At 43.5% G+C, this 19591-nt stretch overlaps 1 protein-coding gene across 1 annotated transcript in view; it reads left to right on the top strand.

The window, feature by feature from the left end:
• The window catches only part of atosa (atos homolog A), a 30819-nt gene continuing 11228 nt past the window's right edge, over nt 1-19591 (top strand). Inside the window, exon 1 of the mRNA XM_008283018.1 lies at nt 1-1087. Within this exon, the coding sequence (XP_008281240.1) occupies nt 1057-1087 (31 nt within the window). The 5' untranslated portion in view covers nt 1-1056. The remainder of the gene's footprint in view (nt 1088-19591) is intronic.

Raw genomic sequence — 19591 nt, 5'->3', positions numbered from 1 at the left:
GGGAGGCAGACTGTAAGCATCACGACTAGGAGGACTCACTGTTCCTTTCATCTGCATTTTCGCCTGAATAACATTAGTATCGACCCAGTCCTCTAGTTTTTTAGCAGTCAGCTGGCTCGGCGGCGGTAAGATAGCAACTGCTGCTCGGTTTACGGTCGCGGAAAACGTTGCCGTCGTTACCGAAGCGTCGGGTCGGAGTCGTGGCTATTTGTTGTCGGTTTGAAAAGTTTTAATGAAGATCACAAAGGAAGTCAGCACAGGTGGCGTTTCTGACGCCAGGTAGATGGCGACGGTTCGAGCCGTGCGGATGGATAGAAAGTGGGCTGTCTGATATTCTCGGTTATTATTTTTTTTTCCCGAGAAGAATGATTCGTTGAAAATGTTCTCGGCGTAGCAGAAAATACCGAGACCGCCCGTCATCGGTGTTTGTAGCTGAGCCGTGGCTACCTGCGCTGCATTGGGGGTTGGGATGTTTCGGGAGGTCGTCGTCACCAGCAGACGCTTAACCACACAGTAGGTAGTTGGTTGAGTTTGCTATCTAGCTTAGCCCCTGCTGAGTTAGCATCCCCCCCTCGTTCTGGCAGCATCGTTGTGAGGAGCCAGCAGTTACAAGAGCCGAGACACCGACATGCATCGCGACTTAACTATGGTTCAGGTGGTGGAATTTGAGACGAGCTGTAAGAGTAGCCAGCCTGCTAGTTAAATTACTAGTGATCAGATTGGTTGCTGGTTAGCAAACAGATTGACAACTCGGTTACCTAACTGTAACTGGCATTCGCTATCAGCTGTCTTTGTGTTAGTCAGTGGGACAATACAGTGCGACTCGATGGAAGCGTACAGTAGCATGCTAACAAAGCAATGCTTTGTTGTTGGATAGGGGGCAGCTGGCACCAACACACAGGCTTCACAGCTGATATTATTGCTTAGCTAATACAGCAGCTATCAGTCACAGAGGGTTTGGGGGATCCAGACACCGTTGTGTTACTGTTGAGGCAGTGTGTGATAGAAAAAGGAGAAGACTGAGAAGATCCTGCAGGAGACCCTGAAGGCAACCTGATGACACTGGACAACATGAAGCCCGAGCGAGGTATGTGGGCCACCAGGAACACACAGACACATCTCTGGGGTGGACTTGGTCAGTGTGTGGGCAAGCAAGCAAGCTGTGCATTTCCGGCTTTGGTGGACTGACTGTACCCATTCCCCCGAGAAAAGAATCAGGCCAGAGAATTATGTAACAGCTGGTCACTGGTTATATGAATTAACAAAGCCTGACCCGAGTAAATGAGGACATGTATATACAACACACATTTGCTGCTCTAGTTTGGAGTGGTCAACACAAATGTCGGCTCTTTCTTTTCCTCATTTTTGCATCAACATTTAGCCTGCAAGCTGCTCTGATGCATGCCTCATACTGTTCCCTTTTCCAGTAGCTCTTGTTTTGACAGTCTCCTGCACAGGGCTGCTGCAAAATGTTCTTGACACCCACCCTGTTGTGGAAATAAGGCTCCTGCCGTATGCTCTGCAACCTGTTTACAGCTTGCTTTATCTGCAGCAAGAGGTAAAACAGGGACAGAGGGGAGATCCTTGTTTGTTTCAGTGTGATTATGCAAATTTTACTATTGCATTAATTTGTGAAGGGTCTCTCAGTACCTAAATATCTGCCCTGACACGATTGCCAGCAGTTTTCGTGTAAGCTCCTTTATTGTGTAAGCTAAATGATTCACTTAGTGATTAAGTGTGCATGGTTGTTTGTGATCCAGGGTTTTGGTCACTTGGTTCATTGTCAACAGCAAAACAGCACCATACTTGGAAGCAGTGAAGGACCTCTGTTTTCAGTCGTGATGAGATTAGCTCGAGTCAATCAAGGATAGTCTGTGTGTTTGCATATGTTATGAAACGGCGGTCAGGTTGCTGACTGGCCTGAGTGGGCTCTTCCTTGAGCACAATGTGCTGATAATGGGACTCCACAACACACAGTAAACATGTGCCCTACATGGGCATAGCCTTTTAACCCTAGCCTTGCCTTGTCTTTTCTTGCCAGTAGGACCCTTTATATAGAAGCACTGACCCAGACATCTGTGGGATGTGACAGGCCGGAGTAAAGGGCACACTGACTGACACAGTACAGTGTAATTATAGTCTAATAATGCAGCACAGCATGCTGGGTCAACTGTGAACAGCAACAAACCACACTGCTGTTTCTATTGATTTACAAATAATTAGTGTATGTATTCCTGACTTGTAAGAGCCAAAAGATTGACAACTGTTGGCCAGAGACATATTACTACAGTGCGTCCGCTCTTCACCCTTCATGGATTATTACTATGTCAGGTTGGCTCGCTCACTGTTATGTTCTAATTATGAAAGCTTGTGGCAGTAGAAGCTACCCCACAGCAGTAGCTCCCAGTTTGATTGGCAGACACTGTGGTGCTATTGTTATTTGGAACATACTGTACCATTCCTGTGGTGGAGATACCAGATTGCTTATAGGCCAGATGCCTTCTTTCTTCTGCCTCTTTCTGCTCCCTGCTCTCAGAGAAAGGGACTGCAGTGGTGAGAGGAGCTGTTTACTCAGTAGCCTGGACCACAGCAAGGTCGAGTTGAGCAGAGAGCAGGCAGGTTCACTGCTCTGATGCTTGACTAAAGGTTCCAAGGGGAGCCTGGCTGTGTTAGCTTTTAAGTGGAGAGCTGAACAAGTCTAGACATGTGCATGACAAGTCGCACAAGGCTGACCTCCCGATCAGGTAGGTGTGAAAAGTCAGGCAAAGGGTTTGGGTGGTGCTGAGGTGATAACATCAGTACTCTGTTAAATCTGACCTCCTGTAGCTCCTTTATCACATCGGGAGGGAGCTGCTGGCACGGGTGACGGTCAAATTCAACATATCAGATCAGTATTTGTGCTGATGTTGTTGACCCAATTAAACAGATCCCACATCAAGACAATGTGACTTTTCCAAATTAAGCACAGTTTCTTAGATATTTCTGTCAAAAAAAAAAAAAAAGATTTCATAAAGCTTCTAGAACAAAATCATTTAAATTACAGAGAGGTGTGACAATGGTTGCGCATGACTGTCCACACGTACACTAATTGGGTCGGTACAGTGAGGTGTAAATATTTGGAACTGAAAAACAAAAATGAGCATTGTTATTAGTCACGACTCTTTTGTCGGCTAATACCCCGAGTTTGGCAGGATCGGTATTTAGAGAAAGACGCAGGATCTTCAAAGACCTCGGCTGCTGATGACAACAAAGAATTTAAACTCCCAATAAAGAGAGTTTTCCTTCAAGTTCATGCAGCATCTCTTTTGGGCATTTCATGAACCATGCTTTTGTTATAAAGGGAGAAAAGCAGCACTTATGTTCTGCTCAGGGGCCTAACCAGAGTCATCTGACCCTTTTGTTTTTCTGTGAGTTGAGCTATGAGTCAGGACAGCATGTGTGTGTGAGTGCATGCGGGTGTGAGGAGAGAGTGAGTATGCAACAGATTGCTGTTGGCCCTAATAAGCGCTGTACCGTTGAACCATGTGGCTCAACTGACAGCTTTTACAGGTCCCATAAAGAGCAGCTATGGAAAACTCGGGACCTGTTTACACCGGTAGGAGCAAACGCGGTGTGTTGTATTAGGTTTCAAACTGTTAGAGCTGAGGTGTGGTTAAGCTGGGTTTTATTTGTGTCCATAAAGGCATAATTTTGTTTTTGTGTGTTGCCTCCGCGTGTAGCGAGCATTGCACGACTTAAAACCACTTTGGAATTGTTTACACCATAAAATAGGCCGTTTTTGCTCAACTGTGGTCCTTTTTCACTACCAGATCACTGATGACATATTACAAATAAAATCTATTTTATTTGTTCACGATGTCATATAGAGAAACACATGAGCAATGACCTAAAAATGGTGACCGAGTTCTTCCACCTTCATACCCTCCGCCACAGTTCTCTCTCTCTCCCCTTTTTAGACACGCTTCAAACAGTGTATACTAAGATGATCTCAGAGCGTGTCATGTTGGAGAGACTTGGTCAGCTGGCCAGCCTCAGTGCTCTGCTTCTGCTCTCGGTTATGTTATTTAATGTGTTTGTATGGCAGAGCTTCCTGTTTGGAGCTGTTAGTCCTTGAAGGAGGAGTTGAACACACAAGTCCACCTCCCCCCCCCATCCACCCATCTTACACCACTGCCTGCCTTCTGCCGTGCGTTCAGCCAGATTACAGCTGCCCTGAGATGTCCCAGACACTTGCCAGTGGATCAGAGTATACACTCTCACTGACGAGAGATCCAGATAACACAGAGCGACACGCAGCGTTGTCCCATACAGCACCTGTCTAGTCCTCTGTTGTCTCTGCCTCCTCCTCGGCAGTGATTTAGCCCCACAGCAGGACACTGCCACAACAGGTGCTCTCTTCTGTTTTACTCTCCTCACACAGTTGGAGTCCATCTGTATCTTCTTTCCCTTTCTAGATTGACTTATTTAGCTACTAAGCCTCTGTTCTCAAGATTCCCAGCAATGACACAACAGGTCCTGGTTGGTAGTACCATATTTCTGTGATTCATGAAATGCATTCTGTCATATGACAGATGGAAACTGAAAACAACAGAAACATACACAGAGTGATAAATCCTGCTTTTGTATTACTGACATTTATTTCATAGTCCAGTTGCTTTGTTCCTCTCCATAGATATTCATGTTTTTGCAGTTGTATAATCTATATTAATTTCATCAACTAGTTTAAGTCAACATAAGTGTCTCTCCATATTGACTTTGCAATACAACATCGCGGCCGGCCATTTGCTGACCCAGCGCCACTGAACATGGATATTGGACTTCTCATTGTACAGCAACATTCAGAGCTGCCTTTCGCAATGAATACCAATACTGGGTAGGCATTCAGCTGTGAGTTACTATCCTGGCCCCAGGAGTAATCAGCCTAAATCAATGCTGTTGTGACAGATTTGACTGTAAGTAGCCTAGCCTAGCTGCTGCATGGGATTGGGCGCCCAGTCCTCCCAGTCCGGTAATGCTCTTACATAATGCTGGAACATTTTATTTAGCACAGCAGCCCTTTATCTGGCCATGTATGCAAGTGTGCTGTTACCCTATACCTAAATGTATATATAGAAATAGTCTTAATGTTTAAGGTCACTAAAGCCATTCTGTAGTGAGCACACACGCAGACATAAAAACATGCAAACACATTTAGAACAGCTACTCTGTATTATCGCTCGCTGTTAACACACTATATGGAAACACAAAAGTACACAGTCCAGACTTGGTGCTGGACTGGCTGAAGCTGTAAGTAGCAGCATGGGTCATATTACTGCTGCCAGAGTTCCACTGAGCCAGCCAGTGATGTCATTCCTCGAGCGTTCGTCACATCCTCCCGCCCTGTGGTCCTCGTAGCCAACCAACAGCTAGCTCTGCAGGAACAGGAAGAGCCATCTGGGCCTGGTGATTTTTCTTGGTGGGGGTGGTGGTGGTGTTGTGGGGACGATGTCGGCGTCTCTTTGTGCGTTTCAATTTCTGTGTCTTTATTTCTGACTGTCTTTGGTCTGTTCAGTTTGTCTCCTGTTTTGCTTTTGTTTGTCAAAAAGTCTGAGTGAACTACTTGAATTGAAGGCCTGAACTTTTCATAAAAAGCTTTTAGAATAATGCAAAACAGACTGAATAGGTTTAGGATAATATGCAAACCATCTTTCCTTGTATACGGACTTAATCTCCCTGAACAGTCAGTTCTGGGTGTCCTCTACAGTGCATCTTTCCTTTCACGCGTAGTTTTAATCCCTGATGTGACATAATAAGATTGGCGTTAAGCTGTAAGTTCTGTGGGACTAACATGGTTTGCTCAGAAACCACATAATAAAGAAAAAACACAGGCACTCAAGCCTTCCACAAATGTTTTGAGTATTTCTTTGTCATGCTTCCACCATGTTGGTTATTTCTGTAACTGGAAAACCAAAATGACAGCTTCGTGTTAATCTCAGCAGTGTTTGGATAGGAGTATGTTAAGGGATGTGTGATTATTTCTATTCCACGAGGTCTATAAGGAGAGAAACCTCTCTCTCTCTGACTTCCTCGCTCCACTGGTCTTCTTCTACTTGTCCTATCTTCTTCCTCTCCTCTCCCCTCCTCTCTTTTTTTCTCCTCTCCTCTGAGTCACATCAAATAGACTTCAGCTACTTTAACACCTCAGCACTTCACACCCCCACCACCACTATCTGCTGATATTATATGGAGAAAAAGCATATTGACAGAAATAGAGCTAGCTTGACTTACTATCTATAACAGAAAAATGAAACAGGTGATAGTAAGGCCCGGCAGATTTATCAGTATACTTCTACTGATTGCTCAGTAAAGACGTTTTGTAGATATGTTTGATATATTTTATGTGATGCATTGAGTTACACAATAGTGAGCCGATCGTTCGAGTGTTTTTAGTAATTTGCTTTACAGAACAGATATATAGTTAGATATTATATTATATTATATTATATTATATTATATTATATTATATTATATTATATGTTTTTCCAGATACAGATCCGGACAAAATGATAAACACAATATTTTTTTATGTATTTATATATTGAGATTATGATTATTTATCACAATTATCTATTGATTTTTAGGTACAAAGCATGGCATTTTCACGTTTGAATAAATGTCCATCCATCCGTCCATTTGCTTTCTTCCGCTAATAGATGGTGATACCCCTAAAACTGGACCCTACCCTCCAGTCCCCCTTTTTTATAATGAGAACCATCGTCTTGGTCTGCCACTCAACAGGCACTGCCCCCGTTGTCCATGTGACACTGAAGAGAAGTGTCAGCCAAGACAGCCAGACAGTGTCCAGAGCCTTCAGCATTTCAGGGTGAATGTTATCAACTTAGAGGCTTAACCACTCAAGAATTTCCAACTCAGTGAACTCTACCATGGTTTTGTTTGAGCAGTCCCCCGAGTCTTCAGACTCGACCTCTTCCACAGAAGACGTATTGGTCGGGTTTAGGAGATACTCATATTTCTTTTAGAGGAGAATATGTCTCCAGTCCGGGCTAGCAGTGCTTCCCCCTTGTTGAATACTGCTTTCCCTTCCTAAGTCACAGCCGGAGCTCCCCTGAGGCCAACTGAAACTTCTTCCTCATCGCCTCCCCCAACTCCTCCCAAGCTTGAATTGTTCAGTCTGGGATTGCCGCAGCCTTTGTGCCCAACCAGTACCTTTCTGCTGCTTTAGGAGGCACCTGTGCCAACCAAGATCGAAAAACCTCTTTCTTTATCTTGACAGCCGATGTCTCCCCAGCGGGTTCTTAGGTTGTTGCTATGACGGGCAACAATGACCTTCTGATCACAGCTTCTAACAGCCGCCTCTGTAATGGAGGTTTTAAACATGGCCAGCTCAGATTCCATGGTTTCAACCTCCCAACGGGAGACACAAGAAACTCTTCCAGAGGTGGTAATTGAAGATCCCACTAAAAAGGGTCCTTCACTTGATGTTTCCATGTCACATTCACTGCTAGTTTGAGGTTACCAAGTTTGTCTGGTGGTCTTCCCCACGATTTCATCAAACTCAGTACCAAGTGGTGAACAGTTGACAGATTTCCTCCTGTCTTCACATGAGTGTTCGAGACATTTGGCCGCAGGTCTGATGATACAACCACGAAATTGGCCTTCAACCTAAGTTGCTCTGGTACCCTTATATGCCACCTTATCCTCCAACCAAATGTTTGTTATGGGCTATCCATGTCTAACACAGAAGTCCAATAACAAAACACCACTCTGATTAGGGTCAGACAGACTGTTCCTCCCAATTATTCCCATCCAGGTTTCTCCATCATTGCCTACATGAAGTCCACCAGCAGAATAACAGGGTCTCTGGGAGACATCCTTTCACCACCCAGAGACTCCAAAAAGACTGTGTACTCAGAGCACTGCTTTCACTTCCATGTTGTGCTGCCTTCCTGTTAAATGTACAAATCTTTGCATCAAAGTAAACTTAAAATACGGTTCCTCGTCACCTGGATTCAGTGCATCTTTAAGATGATTCTCAAATGTCTCACATGCAGGCTACGGTTGACGCCAGCTAGGCTTTTCTATGAGCGGAGAGAGCATTTTAAATGTCAGTATCACAGCTGATCGTGTTCCTGTATTTGTGGGCAGCCAAAATCGTGAGTGTGAATAATGTTTTTAACGGTGCAGACATTGCATCAAAATATCACAAACTCTCAGTCAGCAGTGCTTCAATAATAAGGCAATAAAAACGGAGTCAGATGTTACTGATTCCCGACAACTGGTTAGTGTTACTATAGACTTGACAGTGTCAAATAACTCTGAAGAGGGTTGGATCCTCTTCAGGTTTTAAGGCCTGTAACCAGACACCGCACAACTTTGGTTCCAAAGATGTGTTACGTAAGCGGCGCTTTAATCAGGTTCACACACCACACACCTCGTCTGTTTCTGTGTTCCCGTGTTGACAGTGTGTTGCTGTGGTCTGGTACAGAGAGAACACTATAGCTGATTCCAAATTGAATTGTCTGATAGTAGTATGGAGACAGAATAAGCTAAAGACAATGGAAATAAAAAAATAAGTTTCCTGCTTTCTAAATCTGTTGGTTCATGCTGTAAGATTGCTGATACTAATTAGTCTAATTAAAGATTAGATTAGATTCTGTCACGATAATCTCTCTTATGTGACCTATTCTTTCAAAGCAATGGAATACACGTACACAAATGCACACACTCTCGGTCTCTGTTAACGGAGAGCACCTCGGGGGCTCTTTGTGGAAACGTTAAGCACATTGTTTATTAACAACAGCGTGAGGTTAAGTTAATTTGAGACTCATCACAACTATCCCCTTTCCTTTTCTCCATTGTCTCATCTCATCTCTTTTCAGGCCAACTAGCAGACTCAGTATTGAGTCAGGCGATTCCCCTATCACCCCTAGCATTGCTCCATCCTCCCAGCAAACCAGCTGACGGTCACTCTATCCTGTTTTTTCCCCTTTACTCAGCTGATTTCAAAAGATTAGGTGTTTGTTTTTGATGTGGTAAGATGCTGTTAATTAGAACTGTTGAATCTGGGGTCAGGTAGCGGTAACCTTGGCCTCCCATACCAGGTTAATCATTCAGTGCAGTTCTGCCAAGAATAAGGTGAAGGGTTTTTGTAGCTGTTTCAAAACTTAAGCCCTGTGCTTCTTTGTCCCAAGTGGCTAATTCCAGTCACCAACCAAATCAGTCTGACACACTTTTCATGCAGCCTTTGGAGCTCGGGTTGCGCAATTTGGACTCCGCTTTCTTGAAATTGGCATCAGCAGGAGTGGATAGGTCAAAGGCCTGTGCATTCATGTTGGACAGGGCTTCTCCGGTTACAGAGAGAGGTTGGGTTGTCCTACTGCCCTAGTGTCCTGTGGCTACCAGGAGTCAGCTTGCAGAAATTAAAAATGTCGCAGTCAAGTAAGAGACAGAGTAGAAATGAGGAGAACTTTTAAAATGATCATCTTTGAAATTGTCATTCTTATGAAGAACATCTTATTTCTGCTTTTTTTTCCCCCAGTGCATATCAAAAAGTGCATTCAGTACTTTATGGTACTTTTATAAAATGAAAATATAACAATGAGAAACTGAACCTATAGGCAGGTCTGCATAACTGTTGGCTTCACTGGGATTTAGTAATTCCCACTTTGGCCGCCTTATCCAGTCCTGCTGTACTCACTCCACTCGAATTCATGTTACGCAACAGGTATTAGCAAGACAATGAGTTTGCAAACAACCACTCTTGCCTGAATAACGGGCTTTGGGGCCCCTGGCTACAAAATTTGCAAATAAGGTCAAAAAGGGCACTGCAGGGGGCAAAGCACACCTCTGAAGATAGTATCACTGGTATTTCAGGAACGATGAGAGGGGGTTGTGATAGAAAGGTGTGATTAAAAAAGTAAATTGCGCATATGCTGCAGTTCCTTTTAGCCACAAACATGCCTACGTCATTATGTTGATTTGCCTGTACTTATAAGAGTGGAGACATTTGTCATCACAGGAGACGTTCACAACACATGCTGTATGTTTTTAGCTTTACCCCCGCTTGACATTTACTCAGCGTGATGTATTTACACCTGAAAGCTGTCCAGTGTAACCAGTCGTCTGCTTTTAGCCACCAAGCAGCTCATTTGAATAATGGGGGGGGTTTAAGTACCTCACTCAAGGACCTCAGTTGCTATGGTTGTTGAAGATGAGGAGCGCATACTGCATCTCATTCCTAACCTATGATGTCCCAACAGGATTAGCATTTGAATTTACACCTTTGTGGTCAGGAGTTGGCCAAGAGTGTGCAAATTTCCACCCGGAGATTTCCTGCAGACTCATGGCTCGTCTTTCAACCGTGGTTACTTAACCCTGATAAACTGCTATTGTTACGGGTGCATTCATCATACAGTGCTGACCTAGTGCTGTTAGAAAGCTCCACAGGACAAATGCATTAAAGGGAATTTATGTGCATGAACCTATCAGAAGTTTGCTATAGTAGGTGTGGGTTTCAACAAGCTGGCATACCAATTCTACATACATTTTTTTTCTCAATAGCCAAATACAACAAGATTTAGGAATCTGACTTGCCCAACCTTAATGATGTATGGAAATAGATATGAGGACATGTGAGTACCCAAGTGAAAGAAGTTAATAGACATAGCAGCTCTGAACCAAGTCAGAAAAAAAAACATAGGTTAACTTTTTCCACGTCGGCTGAAATGAGGTTTTTATGTCGCTTCTCCGAGTCCACTTATGCTTCACGATGAGAAGTTTTTTCCAGAAGCTCAGAGCTTGTTTACTGTGCGATTTCAGTAGCATGCGCGTTGCTACGCTGCTAAACAACAGCTCTGTTTAAGGCCAACAATAATGGGTGTGAGACAAAGGGCAAGGTGGTGTGTCAGTCTCAGTTGAGTGAGTGTTTGTTTGCTGGCAGTGGGAGAATAATAGCAGCTGAGTTCACAAAACAGAAGAAGGGTTCTCCTCAGCTGGAACTGTACTAACGCCCCTCAGCCAATCAGGGCTTGTTGCTATGTCTGCTGTGAATCTGCCCTCTTTGTGTTGCAGAAAGGGAGAGGGACACACTCACACGCATGTCACAGAGTCCACAGTTTTGAAGAAACATTAATCATGTGGGAGGAAACTGGGAAAAAAAAAAAAAAAGTTTAGAAAAAGGCAAACTCTTGGACTAAAATGCTGAAACACAGTCTGGATCTAAATAGTAGTTTTAAGTAGTCCAAAGTTTATTGGTGAGATATGCTGGCAGCCAACTTAACAGTGGAATTTGAAATAACAAGGTCCCCCAGGCGTAGCAGTAATTTCATACAAATATGATCTGTTTTGTTGTTTAAATGGAACCTGGATCAGCTCTGTCTCACCACTGATCCTTATCATTCTTTACAGTACTTTGGCAATAACATGCCAGTTTCTTGGCAGACTTTACCACCACTTCCAGTGTTTTTTAATCTTGTAACACAAGGCAGACAAAAACAGGAAAGGTGAGCTGGCGGTGACGTGTGATTCATGTTATAAAGCGCTACGGAAACATAGCTGACCCTGTTATTAGCATAGAAGTTTAGCAGCAATCGTCTGCTGTTTAAACACGGGGACAAAGAACAAAAGCTCTGCCTGTATAGAAATGTATGCTGGATGCTAGTGACATAAACACTTTGGAACGCATCTCAACACTCTCAAAGCAGGCGCAATCACTTAAACACCTTTAGATACGCAGTAGAAAGTCTCAATGTATAATGCAAGGACGTGGTATAGAGTCAGAGCACAACAGACGTGCTGTAAACAATCGCACAGTGTATACATGCAGCACACATCACTGAACGCTCACAGAGCACAGCAGGAACATTAATTGTCTTCAAACACATTCACGTCAAGCTGCAGCTCACTGTCACATACAAAGACACATATTGGAGCAGCTCATTCCTACACAGAGACACTCTTCAATCACCGTGACGAGCATGTTTAACACAATGTCTCTGTTGCCTTGGTAACGCTTGTGTGTCCCCCCCACCCCCCACCCCCTTTCTTCCCTGGTCAGCAGTCGTGATCGTTGATCACTGCTCTGCTCCAGTCCCAGGTCAGTCAGCCAGGAGAGAAATGACTGAGGCCATGCATCTCTTTACGCTTGCTGCTGCAACACCTCCTTTTATGCTGGAACCTTTCTAAGAAGAGCTGCTGCTGTTTATCACTGTCACAGTTCACCACAGCACTGCTCGCTTAAATGTGCCGCAAGTCCTATGTAGTTTCTGGTTTCATGACAGATTTAGTAACATTAAAACATTTAATGCCCCCATGGGTGCATTGTGTAAGTATAGTTTCTGCATGATGTATAGTAAAGAATATATGTTAGATTTGTTCTTTTTCACTAGTGTCCTTCACTTGCTAAATATATATCAGCTGTACCCAAGCATCAACATCCAGGGTTGAAAAATGAAGCCAACGAGGAAGTGCCAAAAAACCGCAATTCCACGAATGGCCACTTAAGGCCAGCTCCAAGCGTGAGTCAGTCCTCTTTGACCGCCATGTTAAAATGCCCAACTTCACAGCACACATTTAAATCGTATTAGGGCTTGAAGTTATACATAATTAAGGGTGTGGCCACTGTGGGTGACAGGTATGTGCCATCACAGCACAGTCCATGGCCCGCATTAGCTCCACCATCGTGCTCCACCTCTACGCTCATTTTTGGATTAGCTGGGAGTTAGAGGGAGTCAGGCACTGCCAAGACGGCAACAGCCAGAGCCACCACACTGAGCTTTAAAACCTCTCTTCAGGAAACCGGCGTCATACAGGGTTTGTCCATCTTTATATACAGTCAATGGTTGTACCTGATTAAGTGATTTTGTTGTTCAGACTTAGTCATGACAGCGTCATAGGCATGACACCTCTTTAGAGGTTTCTTGGTCTGTGATTGAAAAGTGTGTCAGATGAGTTGTTTTTTTTTCAAGATTTAAGATTTTCAGGGTTAAATTGAACAAAAAAAAAAAAGTAACAGCAATTTTTTTTTAACATGAATTTATGTCAGACTTGGAACGTTGGTAGGTAAGGCACCAGGGAAAACCAGGAAAGCCAATATTATTCTGGAACAAGCACTATTAGAGAACTTGAGAAATTTGTGTGAGTTGAAAGTCTAGGTGTCTTGGTTTCAGTCCAGTCTTTTACGCTAAGCACAAAATACTGATGGTGCTATGCAGCCCTGTGTCAGATGACAACAAGAAACAGAATCAAGATTTGCCAACAGTTTACTTAGTTCTCAGTTTGTGTACCTAATATTTTGAACAGGAAGTCTAAACATGAACCACAAATATGATTGTTTTACAAGTAAGATTTTAAAAAAAAGTTACAAAAAATTGGTAACAAGCTAAAACTGTGTTACACAACAAATCTGTAAAGCTGATTTGGACAGTAAGATTGTGTGTCCGCCAGGTTGTCTTCCAGGATACTACATATGTAAAGCAGTCAACGTATATACTGAGAATGAGGCTTTACTCTGGTGTAGTCTTTGCAAGCCTCTATATGCTTTTTTGCATATTTTAACAGACTATATGTGGATCCACCCTCTCGTGAAGCTCTATAGAGAGTAAGGAAAACCACAAGTAAGCAGTTGTAATCCTTCAAATGTATAGGAGAAGAAGACACAGTTTAGTTGGTCTTGCACACCATCTGGTTTCCAAATATAGTCGGTCAGGCTGCAGAACTGGCCATGAAACAGAAAAGACGGTATTGCGAACAATTCCCATAGTGGTAGAAATGCAGTTGCCAGAGCTGCTGACACTTCAGATCTGCCACCTGCTTTGCTACCAGTGCATTTGAATACTTTGAAACTGGATATTGTGCTTTGATAGTGTTGGGACAGTCATATATTGGACATCAGAGAGCTTGCAAAAGCCCAGTCCTGTGGTCGATGTTAGGGAAGCCCCTCTCAGATATCCCATACATTGTCTGTGCTATTCTGTGGGAAGAGCTGCTAACAGCAGGAGTATGCAGAAAACAAAAGAGATGAGAATTTTATGTATGTCAGCATTTTAGCAAGTTAACTTGTGGCTGTTGGAACTTTTTTTTGACAGTCTTTTCATTAGCGATAATTATTCTTATCGTTCCATTCGCCCTTTTTAGCCGGGCGTTGCTGGCAGACACCATCACAAAGTCATCAAACAGTTGACTGTGAGAACCTACACTTTGAAATCAGAGAAAGAGAGGAACAACAGAAAATGAGAGCTACCAAGTTGTGTCTATATTTATCTCACCGGGGGCTGCAGTAAAGAGATTTAGCATGGAAGAAGTGTCAGTGTAATCTCCCATTATGCCCCTGTATATTCATCATACAAGCGAAGCTGTGTGTGTGTGTGTGTGTATGTATGTATGCGAGTACAAGGGCTGCATTACTCTTGATTAAAAGAGAGTCTCAATTTTCCCATTCAGAACTGAGTGTACGATTACTAATGCAAATATTGCCTTTTGATTTTTTTTTTTGAGTGTAGCAGAATTTGACAGGAATCATGGTGCTCTGTGAGAGGAAGGTTATTGGGTGCAGGAGGAGTGCATCATGTAGTGCTGTGTGATGCCATTTCCTTTGGTTATTGGTGATTGCTGTTGCAACGATTGCAAAACAGCATGCATGTATGCTGCTGCGCGTATGTATGCTTTTGACTGTCGTTTTTTTTTAATACAACAACACAATAGAAATGGGCACAAAATGGAAGTAGTGTTAAATGTAGGTTTATCTGTGTTCCTCTCTTCTTCCTCTTCTGATGCACAGTGTGAGTGAAGTGACAGAGACATGGGGGGTGCTCTGTTTTATTTAGCTGATCTCTCTGATAGTGGCTCCTGTGTGCGGTAGAAGCGTAGCGCAGAGGTATGAATTAAAATCACAACCCAGATATCGAGCAGCCCTCGGGGTGAATTTGCACTATATGTGTACATTCACATCAGCACATCCATGCATGATTCAAGGTCAGGACATAACAGCATGACATTTTTCATTTACATTTTTTTACATTTAGCAGTCCTTCACAAAGTGGTGACTAAGACGGTCAAGTGCCGCGAAAAAGAAGCGTTTACTTTTTCATCAAGGACGTCCACCGCTGCACCTGATCAGAATGAGGAATTTTTCAGTCGGGAGGGCTGCACCATCTCTTTGGTTCCATTCAGAAGGAGCGAGATATCATTGTGTGTTAAGCTGACACACCTCAGCGAGCCCAGCAGACTGCTCCCACTGCTGCACTGAAGCTGCCTGGAAATTGCCTTAATACACAGCCTCCCAGCTGGCTGGTTATCTAGAGTCTGCAGGTCCCCCTAAAAAATCAAATGCCTTACACATATCAACTTAAACCCTTAAAAGATTTTAAATACCAAGACCAAATGAGCATTTTAAGAAATGACAAATATCCTCTTGTGTCTTTGCTGCCCTGCTTTTCTCAAGAAATTGGTCCGGGCGTACAAATCTTTGTTCTCTAAGTTTTATTATTTATTCATCTCGAGAAAATTGACTCAGCCCCATGAGAGCAGTTAGAGCTTTAGTGTCTTGCTCAGGGGAACCTCACCAGTCGCTGTGGACAGAGTTATTCATTACTTTCACAGCCTGTCTGGGCATTTGAAGTGGAACAAAGCAGATGCCAATGCTCTACTCTAGCTATTTTTAAAAATGGTTAATTTTTCTTAAGTTGGTTTTAATGTTCGACCTGGATATTTCATGCAAAAGCAAGACCGGTTTATATTTTCCAGTTTTCATCTTTAAGACTCCCCAGAACAGAAAAAAACTTGCTTTTTCTTAACGGACGCTAGTTTTTTAAACAGGAACTCAGCTGATAGAAATGACACATAATTTGCTTTATTACAAGGTTTCACATGATTGCATGAAATTTGCTTGGCAGACAGTTCAGTGGAAACATGGTTGAAATGACTTCCTGTCTGCCTTCTCAACTATCTGTGCATGTTTCCTATCTGCCCTTTAGACTGCACGTCTGTCTCTTCCAGTATCTCTGCGGACCTTCTGTCTCTCTCTTTCTGTCATCTCTCTCTGGTTGCTGGACTGCAATATATTATCACATTTTCTGTGTGTGAAACATCCTGTCTTTGAGCACCAGTAGTCCAGCTGTAAGTGAACATATCAGGGTTGTGTACCCACTGAGACTTTTGCTAATTAAATAATCAGTTTAGTCATTTTGGGGGCAAAAACTTCACATTGTTGCTGTTTCTTGCTTCTCAAACATGAGGATTGGACGCTTTTCTTTGGAACACAGCAGAGTAAACTGAATATCTGTGGATTCTGGACTGTTGTTCAGACAAAAAGAAGACATTTCAAGATGTCACAGTGATCTGTGGAAACCATTCCCTGGCATTTTGTAGACTAAACAATTAACAGATGGATGCAGATTAATTCCTAATGAAAATAATCATTACTTATTAAACACGGTCGTGTACAAATATCACATACAGAGTGCAGCACTGGCTGAGCAGAGGAGGATGGGAGTGGTGGCCATATGGGTACTTAGTCCGCATTCAAATTAGCTGTGAGTGTATGTGTGTGAACATTTGTTCGTATGTGAAGAGAGCCGAGCCGCTTTTGCCATAGAAAGAGGGCCAACCACGCAGTGATTGTGTGGCCACAGTGCAAGGATTAATGGGTCATCTTATCTGAAAGTGTGTGTGTGTGTGTGTGTGTGTGTGTGCGCGTCCCTTACTTTGTGTGTTTCTCTCTCTCTCCCTCTGTCTTCCCATCTGTCTCTCTGTTAATACAGCAACACTGCTGCGTACAAAATGTAAAAATTGATCCCAGCTACGTGTATTCAAATTGCGAGCTTCATAATCACTCTCACACCCCAAGTACAAGTGTACAGGAATATGATTAGAGATGCAACACATGCACGAGTCATACAACAGTTTGCCGATGCACTGACGTGTTTGACTTTTCTATTTGCCTCTCGGACAGGTCTTAGGTAATGATGAATCATACCAAAGTGTGTGTCAGTGTGTATTTTGGTGTGTTTACTCCGAAGACCATGTTGGCTATTGAGGTTGACCCCTCTGCTCTTGTCCTGGAGGCCTTTTTCCATCCCACATGACTATACTGATCTGTTGGCCCAAGGACATGGAGACAGCTGAGAGGTGTGTGTGTGTGTGTGTGTGTGTGCTGAACCAGCTGATCTGTAGGCGGGACTCCAGCTGCACTTGGTGGCAGGCGGTCACAGGTCTAATAATAAGACCCCTGAATCTTAATCCGACCTGTTACATAATTTACATCACACATTATCAGAAGATGGAGCTGAGATCACATGCACATGGAAAAGAGAATAACAGGTTTCCATTGTGTGTTTGTGTATCTGGGTTTGGACCCGTACAGCGCTGCTCAGTATCGGCAAAGCTTCTTATTTACACACTGGACCTAAACCTGATTATGTTTTCCTCATTGAAGTGTTTTTTGTTTGCATTTCTTGAGCGGTGCTAGTAGTTGCTATGGTAGTTCTGTCACTAAGTGCAAGGGGCACCAGTGAAGTTTTGAAAAACCACTAAATGACATCATGTACACACATAGAGAGCTCGCAAACAAATTGAAGAAAGAGAGAAGCACATATTTATATTTCAGAACTAACATTTTAAAAAGATGAAGAGATAGGAATGAATTGGTCACGGTCCAGTTGGAAAGAGAGGAAGAGGACAGGAAGGAAAAGGCAGGATTGAACATTGAACCAAGCTTGGAGGCTTAATGATTGGTAAACAATGCCGATTGTTACATAAATTCCCAAAAGATATTAACCAGTTCTACCAAAAGCAGGATTAAAAATGCTGCAGAGGAAGAAGCTCTGCCTCCGGCATCCATCATCAGGCTAAAACATCAACGATGTATTACAATCATATATTTTGTTTTGATGGTTGAAAGTTGCTGAAAAAGTACACAACAAGGTTTGAGCTCTGGACACAGCATCTGTGCAAAGGATCACTACATCTGCCATTTTTTTGTCTTGTTCTTTATCCCGATCACCTCCCAATTTCCATTTAAGATGTGTGTCTTTGTGCTGGTGCGTGTGTGTGTGTATGTGTAGGCTTCGTAGGAATGTTCTATTCAGGCACTACGCCCTAATGAATGACAGCTCTCATCTTAGCAAACGCAGGCAGGGCCCCTTGAACCAAAGCCTCCATCACTAGTCCTTTGTCCTGCACTGTGTGTGTGCGTGTGTGTGTGTAGGGATGTGTGTGTGTGTTGCTTTGTGCCATGGTGTTCATGTGTGTTTTTGCCATGTGTGTTCTAAGGGTCAATGTTCCTGGGCTTGGTTTTCGTAGAAAGCAGCAATCTGACACCCACTGTGCACACATGAATTGGGGCGCTGTGTGTGCTTGTGTGTGTGTGTGTTTTCAAGGGGGGTATAGGCAGGCAAATAAGTAGTTTAAGTGCTACCTTCCTCCCTCCTCAGAGGCTGTTTTCCTCTGCTTCCTTAATCACTCTTTTACCTTCCTGGCTTCATCCATCCATGCTTCCTTTCTCTTTTGCTCCTGGCCTCCATCACATATTGTCACCTTTTAGCCCAAGTCCCAAAAGCAGCAGGAAGTGGAACCTTTTGTCCAGTCCAGACTGGGATTATTAAACCTTAGCATCAGATCAGCCAGTCAGTACCCACTATATCCAGTGCTTTCAAGCCAACCATCATGCAAAGGTGATGGACTGTGACCTTGAATGTTGACCGTTGTCATATATTACTCCCTCTCTTCTGTCTCTTGCTCTCCTTTTCTCCCCCACTGTTGGTCTCTTGATCCCTTTGTTCGAGTCTTTCCGATCCCAGCCCATAAAGAAAAGGAGATTGTCTCTGAATATAGCCTCCCTCTCCATCTCTTTCATCCTGCGCTTATTCAGCCTACAGCTGGCTAACAGACCCCCTCCTCCCGTCCCTCCCTCCTCATGTTTTGTGTTGGACTGCGTCTCTCTCCACGTGCAGCAGCAGCTCAGAGGCATGTAGGAGGAGTTCCCTGGGAGGAATGTGCGTGACTGGCTGGCTGACTACGATGCGTACCCACACATACATACAGCAGCAGCTCGTAGCTCGCACTTCTGCAGAGCCAGCTGAGAAGGACTCTGTTCTAGCCAGTCCTGCTCTGGTGGGAGGAGGACAGGTTGTGTGTTTGCGTATCTGTACTTCTATCCTTATGAGGTTGTGATGTTGTTAGAGTAAGAAAAAAAATTAAGAAAAAAATAGAAATTTCCACCTAAATTGGACTTCCATTTAGTTTGACTCTGATTCCGATATGTAGAACTTCCGAGTTTACAAGCAGCCAGCTTCTGTATGTCAGTGCGCTGTGAAGAAAGAAAGCTGTAATTCTTTGTGCTGCTGTGTATCAGCTGACCTCCTGAGGGATTCTGGGAGTTTTCTCTGGAGGAGTGCAGGCGATATAGAGCTAAGACAGGCTCTTCAAGTGTCTGCTAAAAATAACTTAAGATCTAAGCTTCAATTATAACCCAAACGGCAGGTTTTTGTTCATTTTGTTGTGGCAAGAGGCAAACCTACAATTAAGCAACATTTGATTGGTAACCAAATACATAACAGCCCCCATCTTAAAGCCGCCTATAGATTCAGCTGCTGTG

Source organism: Stegastes partitus, unplaced genomic scaffold (assembly GCF_000690725.1).
Source record: "Stegastes partitus isolate 25-593 unplaced genomic scaffold, Stegastes_partitus-1.0.2 Scaffold295, whole genome shotgun sequence".
Lineage (NCBI taxonomy): Eukaryota > Metazoa > Chordata > Actinopteri > Pomacentridae > Stegastes > Stegastes partitus.
The sequence above is the reverse complement of the archived record's forward strand: the minus strand, read 5'-3'. Positions and strand labels throughout refer to the sequence as shown.